Consider the following 22,386-nt stretch of genomic DNA (forward strand, 5'->3'; position numbering starts at 1 on the left):
TCCAATGATAAATTAAATACTTTTATCAAACAGTTGTTCATTCACACTATTATTCCCTCGCACATTTAGGGATTCCTCAATGTTCAGAAATTCATTCATTGGCATTTAATTATGTTAATTCATGACAGGCGACTTTAGCAATCTCTTGTGTCGGAGACCAAGACCCACTTTGGGTCGATGCGCCAGCGGAGTAATTCATGAAATGTGTACACTAACCCGGTCGACCAGGAAGACATGGACCAGGCGGTCCCTGGAGGCGGAGGCGAGCAACCTTGGCTTGGCGGAGTACTCGAGGCAGAGGACTTCAGCGTCGTGCGCCTCCAGCGTGTGCAGCGGCGCGCCCTCTGATGAGTGGATCCACACGTTGCCCGCGCGGTCACCCGCCGCTACGTGCCGCCCGCACGGTGACACGCGCACACATCTACCACAACGAACTTTCATCAACAATAATAAAAAAAAACAAAACAAAACAAATGTAGTACAAAAATACAAATAAAAATATAAATAACAACAGAACAATCTAAAAATCTATCCGTGAAAGTCATTCCACGTTTAGTCAGTTTAATGTACGTGCCGGAGTTACAATTTTAGTTCCCTTATTAAACCTTTTCTTATAAGGAAAGTATAGGAAGGGAATGGAATTGGGAGAAGAGTGGACTCATAGGCAAATATTTCTGTGCGTCCCCTCCTCTGTCGATTAAAGATAGGCCACGCATTTGTAACAGTAAATAAGATTCTAAAAGTCGTTTACACTTATCACGAGTTGAATAAGTGATGTTTACTGCTTTATTTACCTGACACCAATTTTATCATCATAGCTCTTCGACTTGTCTCTATCGCTGGTGGCTGTCAGGTCGACATCCTTGAGAAACTTCAACTCCGGGTCTATGTACACTATTTTATTTAATTCCTGAAATAACAAAAAAAAAGGTTAATTTAGAAAATTATTTATAAATATGCAGTATTCAGAGAATCTTATTAATATTATAAATGCATAAGTTTAGATCTTTGTTAGAAAGTATCTGCGAAACGGCTCAACAGATCTTGATGAAGTTTGGCGAAGCTGTAGAACATAAGGACAAGTACATAAGCAGATTATTATTTTTTTTCCTTACGGACAGAATCGTGGGCGATAGCTAGTTTATGAATAAATATGTTAACATGTGTCGTAGTAGATACTTACATTGCTGTATATATTAGGTCCGGTGGGCTGCAAGCTCCACACGCGTACGGTGTCGTCACTGGAGCAGGTGAGGAAGCGGCCGGGGGGCAGGCCCGTCTCAGCCCCGCCTCCGCACACCATGTCCACGCCCCAGATGCACGCTGAGTGGTACAGCGCTGAGTGTGACTTGCCAACCTAATGATAAAACCACTAATATTAAAATCTAGATATATAAAACCTTCATAAGTTTGAATAAAGAAGTATATACGATTTGAAAGGACTCTTACATAGTGATGCAGACTTAAATTGTCACTCACTGCAACACAGTTGTCAAATTGTCATAAATGTAGTATTTCTGTATTATTTTATTTAGAATCTGTACACACCACCGCCCTCAGTTATTAACGGTGGGTTTCCGAGATTAAAATTCCCGTTTACAACATGTTATCTCTGTTTACTTATGACAAGATGACAATCTTTATATAAAACATGTTTTATACAGAGATTTTAGCCTCGGATCCCTACAATAAGTGGTTCCCGTTGTAGCCTACTGTTGCGACGTTAAGCGTGACGGGTAGTTTGATGTAGGTATGTGTGTGTATGTACCCGCTTGATGTCGCGCACGTCCCACACGTAGAGGCTGTGGTCATTGTAGACGCAGGTGAGCTTGTGGTTGCGCTCGTCGTACGTGAGCGCGATCGCGTCTGGATAGCGCGCGTTACCCGGCTGCGTGAACATGTGGCTGTGAACAGTCAAATTTATAATTCAAAAATATCACAACCAAACTTAATCAAATTGCTGTTCACATTCGCGCAATAAAAGACAAACTTTTGTATGAAATTAAAATTCCCAAGAAAATATATTTAATTCAAAGATATGTGTGAAGTGAACCATGCACTGGGCCAGCATGGTTGACTATGGTCTGGTCACCCTTAACTTGGGGTGAACTCCGAGCCCCTCAGTGAGGACATATAATGAGCTGATGATATTTGATTCTTATTTAAAAATATATTGTCTTTACCAAGCTTCATTGATCACATTAATATAAGTGATGTTTTCAAACATGTAAGACAACAATGTAAACGGAACTGTTGTACTAACTTGATGTTAACTCCCTGTGCGACGTCAACCCCGAGGTAGTGTGTGCGAGGCAGCGTGGTGACGTAGCGCAGTGAGTCAGGCGCGAAGCACCGCACGATGCCCTCCGCACACCCCACGAAGATGTAATTTGCGCCAATCGCCATACAATTGGCTGACGTTGTCTGAAAAACAATGTTACACATCATTTAAAAAAAATTAAAACATAAAACAAATTGTTATATTTTGTCAAAAGTCATTACTTTCCCCCTCTTCCCCCTCATTAGGGGGATGACGATATCCATAATTTATTCCAACAGATCTGAATGTATTTGGTACCGACATTGGACTTACTATAAACTGTTTTTAATTAATTCTGTCACTTCATACCCGACCCATAAGATCCATTGCATACTGGGTAATGGATACGTACCCTCAACTCAACCCATTTATCAAGCAATCGTCTGCTGTTGAACTCGCAGAGCAGACCGCCGCGTGTGATGGCGTAGGTACTGTCGGCCGCCTCCCCGCGCCCGCACACCACGTCACAGAACTCGTTGTCCTTCTGCTCGCCAAGGATCGCTGACCGACCCATGAGGGGCACTGGCTCCTTGAACTAATTTAAAAAAATACAATAAAAAACGTAAAAGGATTAAACAAAAAAAACACATTACTTTGTTCACCATAAATAGTGAATATTATTATTTTAGGATACAAAAAGTAGGTACAAAAGATTGTAAGTAAGCAGTTTATTAAAATTAATCAAATAACTGTTTTTAAACTAAACAGTAGTCTTGCTTTAAATAAAGGATTTTTAGATATTTAAATTTTCATAGACATGGTTACATAATTAAATCTATACATTTTATTTATAAAGTTACCACCAATATAACTCACCTTGGCATTTCGTGAATATTCCAGATACCAAAATTTGACATGTCTGAAGCCCACTGTCACGAAATAGTTGCCACTCTCTGAGAAACTAACCGCTTTCACTCGAGATGACACCTGGAATGTTAAGTAAATAATATCAATACACAAATATAATAAGATTTTTTTTAAATAACCTAGTTCATAAAACTAAAGTGTCATAAAACTTTAGTAATTAATTTGTACACCAAGCAAAGCTATAGTGTCTTGTTATACTATAAAGATATTTCGTAGCTTCATATCTACCTTATTACTAGCAAGTTTGAGGTTGGCACGCCAGTCCCAGACATTGACTATCATGTCATGTTGGGAACCAACCGAGACTAGATACTTGGACGATGTAGAAAATGCCTGAAATAAAAACAACACGTTAATATACTATACTCACTTTACTATAATTTACCTACTTTGAACATATTTACGAAACATAGAAAAAAATGTTTTTTTTGCTACTTTATTTGGTAAAAATCTCTGTTAATTCTTCAACTTCAATAATAAATTCCATGGTTTTTGTGTGACAAATTTGCATACGACATTTTTACTTCCTTTTTACAAAAAGTGTCCTTCATTGGACTAACTAAAGTTTATTCGAAAAACATATTATGCGAATTAATATAATACAATTTATCATCTTCCCTAAAATATCTATTTATAAAATTAATAATATACTCAAAAAACTACTAATGTGCCAATAAAATAGTTATACAAATTACTGCAAAAAAGCAATTTCTATTATCCTTTGTACTAAATTTAAAGTAAGTTATACGATTTCGTATAAACAATTTAAATAAAATTATACTTTGAACAGAGGCCAGTAATAAAGAATATAAAAACTACTTACGACACAATTAACGCCATGCGTGTGTCCGGGGAACTCCGCGATCTGCACTGCTCCTGACGCTGAAGGATCCTGGAAAAACAAATTTAATTATAAGTATTACAACTAATTTGGAAAAAAATCGAAGTGGTTTGCAGTAAAACAGTGATTTACACTACTCGCCACTAGATGGCGTTAAGTTAGTTGACAATAGTATCCAACGCCATCTGCCAGCGAAAGGCGATACTAGCAAAATAATCATTTTAATTTTACTGTTAAATTTATATTGATGTTCTATCAATTATCATACAAACAACGTACCTGCAGATCCCATACCCTGACGGCGGGCGCGTGTCCGCACTCCCCTGTGGCGAGGTAGCGGCCGTCCGGCGAAAAGGCGACGCATGTGACGCTCTTTCGCGACGCATTCAGCACGTGCGACTGTCGGTTCTTGCGCACGTTGTACAATACCACCGTACATCTAGAAAGAAAACACATATTTTTTTTTAAATTAAAGTTATTTCCATAAGTTCAATGAAAGGAAAAGTGAAGATATTTGTACTAAATCAAACTACATTCTTGTTTTTTTTTAGTCGAGATAATTGTCGTAAGACTTGGTATTATTTATCCCATCATTTGCTAAAGTTACTTTAGTAAAGAGTACTTTGGTAATCTTTAAGATTTATCTTAGAGATGACAAAGGCAACTCGAATATCGTAGTAACAGATCTGGCATTTAAAGCCGTGGAGAAATACTTTCTTTCGAACAACTTTTGTGGTAACCTTAAGAATCGTTTAACACATCAAAGAACTAAATCATAGAAAAGCACAGTCGCGCCATAGCGTGTCCGAGGTTAGCATATTAAGCGATACCGTCGTGAGGCACGCGCATGGCTGAATATTGACAATGGGCTTACCATGGGACATTTACGGGATTCGCAGGGACTGACTATAGTGACTGACTGACGCGTTTTACAATAACATAATTTGGACATGAGGTAACGTTAAGCTATATACAAAAACATACTGTCATTTCTCTCATTTTCTTTGAAAAAAATCAATAAAAATATGGTTTTATAACAATATTTCGGCAGCAGAATCTCACGGTAACATGCCATGTCTTTAACCGTTGTTTTATGAGATCAAAATCTCTATATAAAATATATCGTCATCCCTATCATTATCTTTGACAAAACAGAGATAACAATATGTTTTAAGGGGATTTTGGTCTTTGAAGACCACGGTTAGAAGTATTTACATAAAAGGGAAATAAAACATACTAAAGTAGAAAGAATTTTTATCTGCAAAATGTTCAAAAATAACTGTCGCGTCCTAGTAAGGGCAGGAAACAAGTGCGAGGTTTCCGCTTATCGCTCCGCCCGTCAATGTCACACCGTCTGATGGTAAATTTAAACCTTATTCGTATGTATGAGCAGTTAACGTAGACGCGGCCTTTCTCACGGCCGCGAATGCCTTGGCGGGCCGCTGTGTACATTTAATGTTCTTACGAGGACATTACACCGGAGCTGATTATTGAACAAATTATATGTATACAAACATATCGACAGAATTGAAATTTAAAAGCAGATGGCGTCGGCACTGAACTGTGACCGTCGACTGTCGGCTGGCGGCGCAACGAAACGAGACAAGTCATCGTGCAGCTTCAAAAATATAATGCAATTGATAAAGAACACATTTCTTATTTATTACTATATTTATAATACTTACTGAGAAGCAGATAGATATTATCAATAAGTGTTCTTTGTTAGTTTTAATGTAGGCTCATCATTTCTTATAATTTTTTGACCTCTTAGCCATCGCTATTGGAAAATCAATTCCCATTGAGAATGAGGCGGTCGAATCATCTGCAGAAACTCACAAGCAAATTTAATAAACCTAAATATTAAAAGTAATACAGTTAAATAATAAAAAAGCATATTGTCACGCTCGTGTCGTCTCGTAGTCGTCCCGTTAGGCGGTAAACAATGCTTCAAGTTGCGGAAACGGAAACTGAGTGGGCACAGTCCGACAGACATGAGGTCGACGTACCGCACTCCGCGTCGGCGACACTTTTCTCCGCCTTGTGGTTACGATCGTACTAGTTGTTCAAATTTTTTATGCCCTATAAAATAGATTTGCAGAAATTGCATATGACTTTATTTTTCAACCCGTTTAAAAGTTTGAAGAATTTTCATTTCCCTTAGTTTAAATTAGCTTTTATGTTACACATTTCCGCCGTCCATTCTCAATTATTCACCGCAGGAATAATGGAGCAGACCAGCAATAACTAAAACATTTTAGCTAAAATTGACCAAAATAAGAAACATTTTAACTTACAACATTTTAATGGCCTCATACGCCGACGCGGATCCAAAACGGGCACTAACAAGGATTTAAAGTACATTTCAAATAGCAATATCAGTCCATATTTCCTTTCACCTGCGTGCATTAGAAGGGACAATATACACAGACTCTGAGTTAAACCGAGTTTAAAATGTATCGATTTAGGGTGTGCCCACACCGCACCCCATCCGTGGGGCCGCACCTTTATGAAGCGTGATTATGATGAATATATTATTTTCACCCTACGAAAGGTGTGGGTTACTGCACTCTAGTACATCATTTTATATAGATTTACTGAAACGTTTCCTACATTACTTTACTTATCGTGGGTTTATGAGACCAAAATCCTGGTTTAAAACATATTGTTATCTCTATTTTGTCAAATTTAATGATGTAATGTTGACGATATATTTTACACAGAGATTTTGGTCTTAAAACACACTTGGATATTACATCGCCTTTATAAAAATAATTAACCTAAGTGTTTTAAACAGACGTCCTAATATGGCCTTAATATTAAATTCTTCAATATATTATTCCAGCTTTTATTAATAGAAATACCACTCACTTTTCTTATGCATCCAGTATAGTTTAAAAGCGAAAATTTTCTGCAATAAGTTACATTTTGATTCGAAATTTGTGTATAATTTCGAAGAATTGAGTTTACTCTTAAGGTTAGCTTCGTAAAGCCAAAGGATCATTACGTATAATTGACTCATTGAAGACGTAACTGATCAATTAGGCATAGTTATCTATCAAAGTCAAGCCGTTTGCATGAGCTTTAGGCGAGTCGGACAATGACGTATGCAACGCCGGACGTGTGAGAGAATGGCTGTATAACATTACATCATTATTATGCTGTTGGCATGGTCAACGACCACAATGGAATCCTACTTCGGTCTGTGGTTACGTCCTCATACTTTTATTGTCGATATCTGAATAAGTACTTCGACAATTATACCATTTATTAGAACGTACAAACTTATATTCACACGTTTATGAATCTTGTCTATCTTACTAATATTATAAATGCGATGTTTAGATGGATGGATGTTTGTTTGAAGGTACCTCCGGAACGACTGAACGGATCTCACTGAAATTTGGCATAGATGTAGAACATAATCTGGAAGAACATCTAGGCTACTTATTAACTTTTTTTACAATTCCACGCGGACGGATTCGCGGGCGACAGGTAGTAGGTGCATAAGCTAAAACGTTAGAAATTGAAATGTGTATATTGTTACACTATATGTAATATTGTTTTTATTTTCAGTGTTGATAACGAAAAACCATCATTTTATATTTTTGTCTGACTGTCAGCAAAGCCGGGTTCCGGGGAGCGCGTAAGTCGCGGACAACCTGTAGTATTATATTTTAAAACGAACTTTAAAATTTTAAATATAAGGTCATATTTCCAATTTCTCCTACTAATTCTAATAAAAAACAAGCTTAAATAAACCAAAGGAAAACACCACAGTGTGCGATAACGACAACTATATCGAAGCAATATCCTGAAACGCGTTCACTTCCACCAACTGCGGAAAACTGCGTTTTCTGGAAAGGAATTGAAAGAGTTGACGTAGAAAAACTCGTAGTTACTTCGATTTAATGGCTTACAAAAAAAAACAATATTTCTGGATGAAGTAAGTAACATATTTTAGCATTACTTCTTAAGTTAAGTAAATAAGACAAATTCCCCTGACCCCTAGTTCAACGTTTATCATTACTTTGACAAGGGAAGGTTAAAAATAGTTTTTAAAACTTCCATTTTACATTGACTTTAGCGTATTATGATAGAGGAATTATATTACAACCATAAAATCGATTATATATTCCAAACTTTTTATAATACTTAATTTTCACAACAATAATTTTCTATCCTCTTTTTATAAAATTTTAAATCATAATTACGTTCTCATAGGTGTCAATGTAGGTTACATTAGTGAACTAATTCATCATTAGCTCACTAAACATCCCCATCGTGGGGCTGGGAGCTACCCTTAGTTATGGGTAACTAGTCCATAGTCAACCAAGCTGGCAAAGTGCGGGTTGGTTGAATTCACACATATCTTAGAATTTCTTCTCAGATATGTGCAGGTTGCATCACGATATTTTCCTTCACCGTAAGAACGTCGGATAAATCGGAAATCGAAAAACACATTGGTACATGGCGGGAATCGAACCCAGGACCTGCAGATTGCAAGTCAAGTGCTTGACCCCTGAGCCACCGACGCTCTAGTGAACTAATTAGTGGCATCTAATTATCACAATGCATTTTTAATTAATATTTTTTTAAACGAGTCAAGTTTAGCATAGTTTTAAAAGAATTCATGTCACTGGATGTTAAGTATTTACTAAGTACTTACTAAAAAAAATTAAAGTAATGATAATATTCATCGACCCAATTCTGGCTATACGTCAATGCCTTTAATTCATTTACTACTCTATTCAATGAAGTTAAGGACATCAATGAAATGTATGTTAGTTTGGCAAACTAAAGTGATGTGCAATAACAAAACATAAAGATAACGTGAAACTGTTCGACAAACCAATTTGCCAAATGTACCAATGCCATATGTGTACGATAGTATTTGACCAGTCATAACCTTTCAACAGACTATAAAATTTCCGTTATATTTTATCATTCAACAAAACGAATAAAAAAGTGAATTAAAATTTTCAAGTGGGACTATCACTCTAGCCGTCAAATTTGCATTGCGAAACGCGAGGCTGGTACTTAACGTTCGCGATACAATGTTAACCTAGATCCGACCTCCTGACCTGTACGAACTTTAAAATGCAATTACGATAACGTTTCAAACAACATTATAAATAAGTCCACGTGATGAAGTCATTCAAGGACTTTACAACTTTACAAATATATCATTACTCATTCTTATATTAAAAGTAAATAGTCAGGAAAACAGACATATATTCGCTTATTTATGGTGCTAAAAATCGATAAGAAACTAAACATGAATAACACAGCGAGTTTACACTGCCGCAACACATACATCAAAACATATTGTTATGTCTATTTTCTCAAAGATAAAGAGAAATACAAAAACAAATTAAAAACAAGTATTTCAACAGTGGAAACCGACATTGAAAAACACAAGTAACTCACCCTGCGGGATATGCGACTACTTCAGTGTTGGGATCGCAATCGAGAGCCGCGTTGCTGCTCACCGTCAGCCCGAACACCGTCTCCAATTTGATCTGAAAACAAAGAAAATGATATTCAATTCAATGTGACGTATTTTACTGGAATCATAATCTAATGGTTACTAAATAATTCGCTCAAGGTAAAATTTGTTTGTCTTTAGTGACAACTTATCTACTAAAATTATAAAAAAAAACAATTAAACTCATCGAAACCCTCCAATAATGTAGTCAGTGGTAACCACCGAGTGAATTTTAGTGACTCAAGTCTTTAATAACCCAGATTTCCCCTCTAGAATCAAAGATAACCTCCTCCCCTAACAATAGACAGGCAAATCTTTTAATAAAGACAATTATTCAATTAATTTCATAATGAAGAAACTTCGCCTGAATAGCTCTGCACACAAGTATAACAAAGCTACGGGACTGCGCAGTCACAATATATTATTCATGGCCTCATACACCGAGGCAGGTTATTAAATTTTTTAATAAGAGAACACTTTGAGTTTTTAATTTTTTTATGAAAGAAAAACATGCCTTTGTTTTTTTAACATTCGAGTCATATGAATATAGCCATTATTATAATTAAAATTAAATAATGTATGATACAAGATATCACATTACAAGCAATTCTTGAACTTTCAATGAAATATACTTATTATTTATAATAAAATACTTAAACTCAATATTAGTGTAATATAATTTTCAGAGCCGAGAAAGACAAGATTGTTTTTCATTTCATTTAAAGATTCGCAAAAATTATAAAACAGGATCATTTTCGAATATTTACGACAGCTTAAAGAGCCTCGGCACAAAATTTTCAATGAAAATTATACTTATATATATTTTAGCCAATTCTTTAACAAAAAATGTGAACGGCCTTGCAAACGGGATCAAGGACAAATCAGAGTAAAACACACAATAATCAGAACAAAAAGAGATAAACCATAAATACAGGTTTTGCGTGCGTCGTCCGTCCTCCGTGGCGCTAACAACTTCAAGGTCGACAGCTCAACAAGATGGCGGACCGGGCGTCCTTGTCATCGCAAGGATGCGCAACATGCCGTAAGATAAACGTCATTGCGATAAGTTTAATTATTGAAGTACTGTCTAAGATTTTACTTCGACATAAACTAAGTTATAAAGCTGTATTATTTTCAAACTTAATTATTTATTTTCAAACTTAAACGCACCTATAACGTAGACATTCATATACTTATGCCCAAAAGCATTTAAAAAAAATTAAAAGTTTCGCGGCATAAAACTTGCAACATACGTTGAACTTTGCGGGCAAACAACTCTCACTTGCGACTTGCGAGGTTTTTACACGAGAGGCTTTCGACGTTGCCGCGGGCACGCAGCGCCGGGATCGAGTTACCGTGTCTGGCGATATCGAGCCATCTCCGACGTCAGTGAAAGCAAACATTGATCCCGTTACTGGTATTACTATTATTCATATCATACAAACACATACCAGACCGCCTCGTGCACACACACATCGCAATATCAGTACTGTGAATACGCTTTGAAAGACACTTCGATACTTTAAAAAGGACTCTTTACTTAAAATCTGACAGCATCTACCGGGGAAATATGACAAAACAAAAGAAGAGCGTAACCTCTGTTTTTCTGCTTTGTCTTTTGAATGAGTTTAAAAGCCTACCTATCTTCATCGTCTTAAGTTCTTTATCTGGTCGCGTCTTTCTTAAAATAATGTTTCATTGGTGATACATAACAACATGACATAACATAAAGGTACAGCATTGCTAGTTTAAATCAGACATCGTCTTCGTTGCAAACAGTTGAAAGTAATTGAAATTTTTGTATGATTTCATAAGATATATCCCACGCCCGATATGAATTTCATTCAGAAAACCGTTGCCACCTTCATTTGTTATTCCGAGACGTTGAAACTGGTTATTTAAATTGTAATGTTGCCAGCAACAGACAATAGCAACAACTATGGATGTGTCGAAATGATTTCGGCTGAGTTTCTTAATCGTCTCATACGAGTTTTGATAAAGATTTCGGGTCAAGTTGGTCGCCCACGTGTTAGCTAACAGCTGAGTGGCGTATTACGCGAAGCTTGCTCATTTAAGATAGACAAGGATGTTCAAAAATTGCGTAATTACGTCAACCAATGTCAACTTCTATGTTTTACTTTAAATATGAACCCTCAGGTCTGCATAAAAATATTTATTCGTATATTATTTTTGTTCAACAGTTTACTTACAACAGTAGAAATTATTAACCTTCCTCTTCACCTTTTATACGACTAAACTTACATTGTTATTTGCGATCAAAAATCTTACCCAAAATATAAGAAAAGCCGCAGTTAACTCAAGAATTCCAAGACATTTCATTGAGCTTTCTCGTTGTATCGACCGAGGGTATTCGATTGTAAATACTTCAAATTCCCCGGGAGGGCATTGTGACTCGGATCGGAATGCCGGCCTGTAGGCGGCGAGGGACCTGCCACTGCCACTGAGGCTGCGGTGGCGTTGACCACACAAATCTAGCTACTGAATCGCTATGTTGCTATACATTTATGTGTAAGATTCTCTAAATTATTCGTAAATGGATTATTAAGAGAAGATTGACAAAATTATTAAGAAACTTGTGTGTCGTAGTTGGTAATTGAGAAATGAAAAAGGAGAATCGGGTTACAAAAGGAATGAATTCAGACAGAGATTGGAGTAGTGGATACATAGTGTGCTGAATCCTAGTAGGGAAAAGGGCAACAAGATAATTTATTTAAGACCCACATTAACAACCGTTAAAACAGCTGAAAGGTTAAGTTTTTAAGACAATTGTATAAACTACGAATGTTTATTTTCAATACATCACAGTGAGGATTGATCTTTTTTTAAATGCACTCGTATACACACCGAGAACGTATTTATGACGTGTTTTGTTTTGTTATTCTAGAAACGGAATGTAACTAATTATTATGCTAACGCGACAAAGATCGTCGTTAAATAACAAGACGTAGGTCCGCCAACACGAATACCTTTGCTTTATACATGTTGTTATTTCTAGATATGTCTAAATGTTTTAATGTAGTATAAAAATACAAATTACGATATTATAAAGTAACACAATCCTATAACCACAGTCAAAATATAAGAACTAAGCTAAGAAAGCTTTCAATGTCGTAATATTATGTTTCGTAAATTTCAAAAAAATAAATTGAAATTACCATATAATTTTAACCGTTTTAAATAATAATTATATTACATAACACAAGTAAAAGATACATAAAATGTATCAAACAACCTTAATCTGAAACTGTGTCAGTTACATCTTCACATAACAAAGATGTACTTTCAACAGCGGAGGATCGTTTTGTTCGTTAATTGTTAAAGTTTTGTTACGCGTTACGTTATATGCTAATTAATATTTAAATCCAGGGGTTGCCTCAGCGTGAGTTAGTAGCACAAGTCTATTAATTTTCTAACCTGTAACTAAAAACTATTTAAAATTATGCACATGTTAAATTCTAGATTATTTACATTTAAAATGATACAATTATAAAAATTTTTATATTTTTTATGATGAGAAAATAACTATTATATTAAAAAGTTAATTAATTCTGAAAAGGCTAGCTTCAAAAGTCTTTTCACGTGAAGAAATTCTAGTCAGTCTAAGCTGATGATATAACTTAATATAAGACAAATAATTATATATTTTAGATAAAGAACTTTAGCAAAAGATAGTTGAGAAGTATTTTAGAATTTAATTTCCGATGATATTTGATCCTTAGTCCAGACAGTAACACCGTATATCAATGGTTTCATTCCGGTTGTTACGTTAATTTGACAATTGACACTGCAAGCTAGATGTCACCGCAATGTCACTGAGTCGTGAAATCATTTTAACGTGGGTTTCCACTGGCGAAATAATCACACAACATAATATCGTCATCGCTCACATCCTCTTTGAATAAACAGAGATGGCAATATGTTTTCACACAAGTGTTTTGGCTTTGGAATATGTTATACGATATCTCGACTAGACTCAAATAGTCGATAAAATCTGATAAAAATCAGGAAACTTCCGTACTAATTAAAGTTGCGGTAAGTTAATCTTACATATCTTAAGTCAAATAATCGGTTAACACGTGTATAGAGTTCGCTTTGAAGTTTAGTTTTTATACTTATCGTCATTGTAAACAGCTTTAAGCAGGAACTCTAATTAAGTTTAATAGACTGAGATAACTTTTTTTACCCCAAAGGCTGTATAACCAGAGGCATTTTACTTAGATCATCATAATTAAAATTACTATAAGGCGAAAAAAAACTTAGTAGGTACCAAAATAATTTGCAGCAAAACAACTGACAGCACACAATATTACCAAACTTCAGATATATGGTTAAAATAAAAAAAAAATACAACCAAGAGATCCAAGGACACGTGGTTTTCCAAGACCCAAATACTTGTTCAAAACATATTCTTACCTCTGTCTTGTTAAAGACCAAAGACATGGACGATATCTTCTATACATTGATTTTGGTGTGAGAAACCGAAGATTACTTGTACTTCTACTGGCTATGACTGGCAAATACAAGTAATGGATTTTTTACACAAGTATCATTATAGTAATTTAACAATTATTACGCAAGCAACATCTATCAAGACGGTTCCGTTCGAACCCTACAATTATGACCTAATGATTTCTTGTACTGTTAATTTATTTATTAAGAGTAATTTTTCTATAATTTATTTATGATTAAATTGCATAATTTTTTCTGTCAATTAGTTTTAAAATAACAATCATTTCCTTTTGCCAAATTTATATAAATAAAAAAGTATTTTGTAAATAGCTGACAGGGGTTAACTATTGTGGATAAATAAACTCGTAAGTTAAAAAAGAAATCTAACAGCAGTTCAATTTAGAAAAGGGTCTACGATAAAAAAATGACAATCTTTATACAAATGCTTAACGAATTGCATGTGGACGTTTCTAATATATTATATATTCTATAAACTGGAATGTAGAAGTCGACTAACCTCGATATTAATGGGAATCGGCCTCTGCACTTTCTACTGCAAGTTGCAGATACCAACTTAATAATCGACATTTTCTCAACAAATGCAATATAAGGAAGAATTATCTTTTACGATGTTACTTACTATTGAAAATTGCATTAATAATATGGTTATGGTATAATTGTATGTAATACACTTACTACTGCACTCAGGGTCCTTATGTTAAGCCACCAAGTCTCTTAGTTTGGATTTAGTATGACAAATCTACGCTAAAAAGGGAGGGAATCTAGAGTTTTGTTGTTAAAATACTAAACATTTCTGTTATTACTATAGTTAAAGTGAGTGACGGGTCTTTTAACCGAAGATATAAATCGTTTTATTATTCCTTGGGGCACAAATAATTGTGGTATAGTGTTTCGCATTCAAAACAGACGAAAAAAAATTTTTAGGATAAAAAACTGGCTACTATTTGTTACTGTCTATAGGTTTTAAAAAGTAATCTTGTCTATGGCTTGATACAACAATCAAGGGCAATCCAGTAGTGTCAGCGCGGTGTTTACTTTGAATCAGCTCTTCCGAGTAGCTCCATTCGCCTCCTACACTCGTTTGCGCCAATTTAGCGTATGTCGGTTTTTTCACGGCAGCCATTTTCTTGTTTCGCTTTGATTATCTCATTATTGTTACTAGTATCTGAGCAACGTGGAGCACAATTATATTACTCGAGGATTAAGTCTTAAAAAAAATACCAGTCATATAGTTCTGTTCTGATATTCTGTAGCCTCAAGAATGAATTGATTTTAACTAGTTAGGTGTGATTCGATGCGAATTCTTGCCACAGTCAGTCGGTTTTTTTTTATTTTCCGCTTACCAGTTATTTCACATAGTTAAATGTTATCTATAGAAACATATCAAATAATTACTTTATATCTCACGATATATCAATATCAAGTTTAAAATATACACAAATATACTTGATAACAAAGAGCACTTATTCTAAGCACTCTTGGAATAAACAAAAAATTATTGATATAAATCATTTCCATATCGAGTCTCTGGTATTAATCCAATACACGAAGACTTTTTCTATAAAAATGTACTTTAACATTTCATTATTACAAACAATTTTAGATAAAATATAGCAAAAGATGCATAAAAAAATAGGCAATTACGACCATAAGATTACATAACAAAGCTTGTGTTTTATATTAAGTTATTTCCTCCAAAAATATCAAAATACTGGTGTAAAATATTTGATGTTATCACTTGACTGGAGGGAGGATTACGTCAATTTGGCTTCAAGCGTCGGAGGTCACGTGGATATAATAATATTTGCGACCTAAATTTACGTACCGCCTCAGAGGACCGATCCACTTAGCTCCTGTTAACTCAGATATGAATTTTGATTTCGTGCGATCCACCAATTTGTACTTTGATATTAATATTTGTATAAAATATTTCTAAAATTAAGGACTAAGGTTTTAAAATTGTTTCAGGAATCTTCAGAAAGTCTTTACCTAGTGTTAATTTGAAGTTTCCCTTTGGACACAATTCCTTCAAGGAACGTAAACTGATTATGGTTTTTACAGGAGGCAAACAAATTCCGTGAATGATGAGAAGGGTTATGTAACTTACATAGGAGCTCAAGCTAGTTTAATTAAAAGTCATGTAAACTTAAAGCTATAGGGGTATATAAACATAGACCAATATGTACTTGTAACATAATAACAATATGTGTTAGGTAAAGCCAAGTAGATAACACTTCAATGTCAGCAAACATGTTTGTTCACGCTACCCGCATTCACAACATTTTGAAACAAAGCTACAAACATAGATTAAGAGCGAGACAAAACAGCAATTACTTGTACTTAGGATATACCGATTACATCATCTTAATTTTTAGTTACATATAAAATATCCACAGAAAAGTTCGCTCACCTCGTACGCCGGTGTATGAAGACTGTCCCTGATGACTGGCGCACTATTCCTCGGTCCGATAAACGCCATATTCTCATTTTAAATCATAAACAATATCTATCTCGAGGCACGCCAATTAGCGTGATTGATAAACACAGAATCGGTCGCCCACTCGATGTTCCGCGTTACGATTTTTCATCAATTTCTCTATTTACGGTTATCGAATACGGTCACAACACTGTCACTTCACTAGAACGCGTTCCGATTTTGAAATTTGAAATATACGGCATTCGCTGCGTACGCTTTCTAGATTTGCTTTTTGAATCTGCACTGGCTACATTATCGGCACAGATTATAAAAGATTAACAGATTCACGCACACAAACACTTCCTATTTGATGTAACAATCCAAGGTCACTTCAATTATATTTCTTAGTGTAACGCGGAATAGAATTATTTGCAATTATAATTTCGTGTTACTTCTTACACTTAGCCGACTTCTATATTTAATTTGCGGAACGGCGGCGGTGTTTGTTATGGTTGACGTATGGCGTAACACTGAAACCAGACGGACTATATAAACCAGTTTGTAGAAAATTAAATTACAATTAAACAACGCACATCTTTTAATTATGTAAATTATGCATTCGAAAGTATTGACGCATTCGCTGTAACGGTCAGTTCATCATTATTGACGTTTCCAATTTTTTGTAACATTTTTAAAATAGGTCTGTCCGATGTTGCGAAAATAAAATATCGATGCATGTAATATGTATTTATCGAACACATCATTAGTGTTGGCCAACATAAACGCAATACTTAACATCATTAAAATGCTTTGAAAGGTGCAAATAAATAGAGGCAAAAATGTAATACATTTATGATGAAAATAGCGCTGTTCAATCAATCAGTTCGACAGTTTTTTCCTTGTGACAAAGATTAATGTCTAGCGCGGTACAAGAAATATTAGCAGTACTTTAAAAGAAAACCTACATAAATAAGGACGATGTTTTCTTATTGTTGTTAACACTCTTCATATCTACATCCCTATACTCCGATTTGTCATATTCTAATGTTCTATGAAAACTTTTTGCCGTCATTCCGGCTTTCTTCGTTTAATGAAACATTTCATTTAGCTAATGTGTTCTTGATTGCTAGCAGAATGTTATGGGTAATCGTAAATATAACATGGATAGATTAAGAGCGATGTAGTCGAGTACGCAGGGGGCCTAGCGCTGTGAAAGCGAACTCGTAATTAAATCGTGAGAAATTTCTCCTAGAGAAAGTTTACGACAGGTGGAAGGGTGGTCGAGCGGCGAACCTTTTTGATGTCCCCGTGATCTATCCGACACTGGTACGTTGCGATAAGAAATATAGTAACGAGCATAAAATACAAAAAAAAACTATCGGTTAGTTTTTTTATAGATGTAAAAGAAACCAAAGGATCGTTTGTTGAGGTATAAAGCTTTTATACAATACAATACGTGACCTCATCCGGTACAGTAAATCGGGACTAAAGCTTAAATACAGCCTACATTTCAGCACAACAAAGGCGGTGCATTTGATTTCGCAGCGAACTTACGTCCATCAACTTTTTTATAGGACTTGTACTACTTTTTAAAAACTAGAGAACATATAGCCGTGGGTTTTCACTGCCGAAACAGTTGTACTAAACAAAGACTACTATTTGTACTAATACAAGTTTCGCAACGATTGAATTCTAAGGTTTACTTTAAAGACATAAAATATTTTATGCAGTTGATGTCACCAAATAACAAATAGAACAGATCATCGTGGGCGATACAATGACATAAGCACTATAAAAGTACCAAAAAATACCTAACACTTTGAAATTCCCAACAACACTTATTTAAAGAAAATTTCTGAAGCTACGTATAATATTTTATGAGAGCACTGCAAGTCACGAAAGCCTAGGCTTCTGACATTTTATTCGCCCCTCGTGACCTCTAGGTCGGCTTACCTGCCACAAATATAGCGGCTGAATTCTATAAATATTTAAAACAATTTCGGTACGGTGTTTTGAATCTTTAATCAAAATTTATGCAACTATTTAATATTAAATTCCAGACAATTTGGTAGCATATACTTTTAATCATAATTAGTTAGAATCCTTTGGAGCAAATGGCGCGTTTTCGTTACCAAGTCAAGTGTCAGATTGATTAGTGAGGGGACTTTATGTCGACATTTTAATAAGGCTAGGGTTGCTTCATTCTAATAATACTTATCTATTCAAGTTAATTATTAAAAAATAATAATTATTATATTTGATTACACGCTAACAAATTCACTTACAAAACTAAAACAATAAAATCAACCTGTGTACTCTCGGAGACTAGTTATGATTACGTAAGAGAGAAAGTGATAGGAGATAATTGGATCTTTTATCGAGTAGAATGTATCATATCATCGATCAAATAAAAAGTATAAGAAGATTTTTGGTAACTTGCTATAGTTGAAGAAAAAAAGAAAATACTGTCTTACTCCTTGGAACATTGTAGAACATGAAGTCACTGGCAACTAACCTATTTCAATATTATAAAAGTTAGCTCCTAGTTACTTTTTCTTCAGTGCCTATTTTCTATTGCTTTGTCTTTTTTTTTAAGTATATACTAGTTAACTAACTGAATTTAAGATTGCAAAGCTATCAAAATCAACCAAACCAAAACATAATTTGGGCTTAAGTCTCTTATAATTAAACCTTAACATTGCTATTAATAAATATCAAGAATGTATTCTCCAGTCTAATAAATATAGTTAAACTATTACAGGCATCATTTATGCAAACCGTTATACTAGTACTATGTACGGTAAGACAGGCAAAGGTTTGACCGGAAGTCGGACCTCCATCTTTGCCGGAAGCTCGGGCAACGTTTCGCACGGGAAACTGCAACGCCATATCTGATGGCGTGCAACATAAAGAACCTTTTTCGTCGGTTTAATACCAACTCAAATGGCTACTGGCCAGCATGCGACTACTAATTTAGTTATTAAATAAATTAAAGGATATAAAAGCAGTAAATATCAATACTGTGATGAAAAGAAAGATTTGTACTAAACTAAAAAAAAAAATAAGTTTGTCATATTAAAAAATATACTCCATATATTCTTGTTACTGATATTAATTTTTAATTTCTATCTTTTTATAATCTGTGGTTAACATTTAGTATTAGGGTCCTCAGATTCATAAAAACTTAAACATGTAAGTGGTCTACGAATCAAAGAAACTTTTGTTGCGCGTACTCATGAATAAAATTCATACATTTTATCTAACCACGTATCTCGTGTCTCTCTCATTTAGCGGCACGTTAACTATTATGCACACACGTGCCAAATGCCATTACAGTACAATGTGTGAAGACTGTAGCCATAATCGTCTGTCCCACGCAGACGCCATTGTTATGACAGAATACGGTGCGGTTTCAATGCGATTGTTTTGAAGCATATTTCACTTGTAGAAAGGTTCTTATGTAATTTATCTGTTGCACGCTAGAGAGATGTATAGAGAAAGTATCGATTGTAATAATTAAGTATTTCTGTATGAAATTACCATGTTAATTACGTTATATATAACGGTATTGAACCTTAATCATCATTATTCCTTACGGTGACCTCTAGTTAGTTTTAGTTTTAAATTTCAATATTGTACGTCAACTACAAAATATCTTATTAATAAATGCATTACCAAAAGATTAAGAAAAAAATCATGATTTAAATTCATCTACGTAGTAAAAGTAGTGATCTTCATCTTAATAGTAGCTCTTATACGTCCTTACTCAATACCGATAGTCTTCCAATACAATCGTCAAAGGATGGCAGTGCAGTAGGCGAGACGGATCGGAAGGTCGTACTTCGCGGTGCAATGCAACCTTGCAATCTCGATAGCTATACCCACGCACGGACCTCGATATAAAGATGGGCGTTTACTAATTTCTACAAGAGAAAGTTATTGTTTGTGGTATGCAAACATAGGAACATTTAATAAACTATCTTTTTTAGAATATTGGTATTCTTCCCACTGAACGGCCCTAGCTTACCCTAAGTTTTTCATAACTTAACAATATACTCGAGGTGTTCACGTAATGTGATAAAAGCAAGAAACTGCAAACAGTCAAGAAATGTTTTTAGATAAAATATGATGTAATTTATATAAATTACGAGGGTAGGCAGTGCTTGCCCTTTAACGAGACCCTGTCACCCTTCACAATAAATTCATAAATTTTTGAAGGCACGAAATACCGTTAATTCTGCTTAAGGAAACAAACTATAAATGACTTAGTTAACTTTACAAGAAGCAAGAAGTCAACGTTCTAATGGATCTGATAGCGACGCATGCCTGCACCAGTGGGCCAAGGATGTCATAACAATTATTATGCACCGACTACCATTAAGCGAGAAATGCTAATAGAGACATTACATTACGTTCAAACAGGTAAGTGGGTGGGAATAAAGAAATAAGCTGGATAATAGACGAGGAAAATTATTTTACAATTAAGATGATACAATAATAATAGAAATTTAATATGTAAATTTATGATGTAATTTAAACTAATCAGTTAACGATGGAATGAGATTCTTTATTCCGTGTATAAGATCTTTTTATACATTGATAGTATCCGCAACAACAATATTTGTTGGGTGCACAAATGGGCCGGATCGACCGACGGATGGATTTGGCGTAAAAGGGACACATAGGAACGAAAAATTATTCAGTGCGTCCTCGTTGGTTAAAATATATTCAATGAATCTGGAATTGCAAATATACAAGGGCAGCGGTCGCTTCGAATCAAGGTGGCCGAATGCTCATTTGCAAACTTATAGTGTAATAAAAAGATTTATTTATTTATTTATTTCGATCGTAAAGATCGTAAAGGTGTTTATTTTTCAAACCAATATGTAATCTGTAGTTAGGCGTATAATACAATCATAATATGACTTTTAAAAGCAAAACTAATAAGTAAACATACTACTTATAAACTCATACCAGAAACCATGAAATCAACAATGAACACAATTATCCACCCGAACAATAAAACTGCATATTCAAGGAGACTATACCATTATTTTAATGCGTATTACAAGTTGTTTTTATACATTCCGTATGTAAACAACAATTATATACTTTACTAGCTGTCAACCCCGTCCGCGAGGAATTAAAAAAAGCTTAATAAATACCCTATCTGTTCTTCTATACTATGTTCTACATCGATGCAAAATTATGGCGAGATCGTTCCGGATATATTTTATTTTATTTTATTTTTTTTATTTTATTTATTAACGGGACAACTTACAGCTAACTAACATTATAATAATTTTGTAAATGGAGACTTAAGGCTAATTACAAGTTGTCACACATGGTAACTGCACGGGTAATTGTACATTTCACTTTTTTAATTAATTAATTAATCGGAATCAAGAGCTAAAGAATCGATCGTTAAACAAACGTTTGATTTTAAACGCTGACATGTTAAATATATCTATATGCTTAGACATTGCATTATAGCATCTGCACGCTCGCACTAGGTAACTGTTCTCCCGGTACCTGCTCTTAACTCGCGGTGTATGTAATATGTCAAGTTCACGCTTACGAAGCCCACGCATGGGTACCCTGATGCCTACTTTTTCGAGTAACTCGGGACAATCGATCACGCCGTTTATAATATTGTTAAGGAAAACTAAGTCTGCCACACGCCTCCTCTCTTCTAGCGGTAGTAGATGAAATTTCTTGCAACGAGAGTAGTAATTGCTTACATATGTACCAGCACGGTATTGAACGAACCGAAGAAACCGTCTTTGTACGTTTTCTATGCGATTTATGTAGGTGTTATAACAAGGGCTCCAGACTTGGGATGCATACTCCAGGTGACTACGCACGTATGCACAGTACAGTATTTTGAAGGTCTTAATAGTTTGAAAGTCAGATGACATTCTTAAAACGAAGCCTAATGATTTTGAAGCTTTATTAATAATAGTGTT

The 22,386-nt window shown here is 34.9% G+C and overlaps 1 protein-coding gene across 10 annotated transcripts in view; it reads right to left on the minus strand.

Moving 5' to 3' along the window:
- Positions 1 to 22,386, minus strand: part of Wdr62 (WD repeat domain 62) — a 64,000-nt gene that overhangs the window by 15,607 nt on the left and 26,007 nt on the right. For 7 of the 10 annotated variants that reach the window (XM_013320995.1, XM_013320993.1, XM_013320991.1 and 4 more), the window contains exons 3-13: positions 9,456 to 9,547; positions 4,308 to 4,467; positions 4,011 to 4,079; positions 3,416 to 3,520; positions 3,137 to 3,247; positions 2,673 to 2,855; positions 2,264 to 2,424; positions 1,769 to 1,904; positions 1,184 to 1,357; positions 795 to 910; positions 217 to 421 (exon numbers count right to left, since the gene is read on the minus strand). In XM_013320995.1, the coding sequence (XP_013176449.1) occupies positions 217 to 421; positions 795 to 910; positions 1,184 to 1,357; positions 1,769 to 1,904; positions 2,264 to 2,424; positions 2,673 to 2,855; positions 3,137 to 3,247; positions 3,416 to 3,520; positions 4,011 to 4,079; positions 4,308 to 4,467; positions 9,456 to 9,547 (1,512 nt within the window). Of the gene's footprint in view, positions 1 to 216; positions 422 to 794; positions 911 to 1,183; positions 1,358 to 1,768; positions 1,905 to 2,263; positions 2,425 to 2,672; positions 2,856 to 3,136; positions 3,248 to 3,415; positions 3,521 to 4,010; positions 4,080 to 4,307; positions 4,468 to 9,455; positions 9,548 to 16,414; positions 16,966 to 22,386 lie in introns of those variants that run through there. The other 3 variants (XM_013320990.1, XM_013320987.1, XM_013320989.1) reach the window with 3 other exon arrangements.

The sequence above is a fragment of the Papilio xuthus genome, unplaced genomic scaffold, assembly GCF_000836235.2.
Source record: "Papilio xuthus unplaced genomic scaffold, Pxut_1.1 DF825946.1, whole genome shotgun sequence".
In the NCBI taxonomy this organism is placed as follows: Eukaryota; Metazoa; Arthropoda; class Insecta; order Lepidoptera; family Papilionidae; genus Papilio; species Papilio xuthus.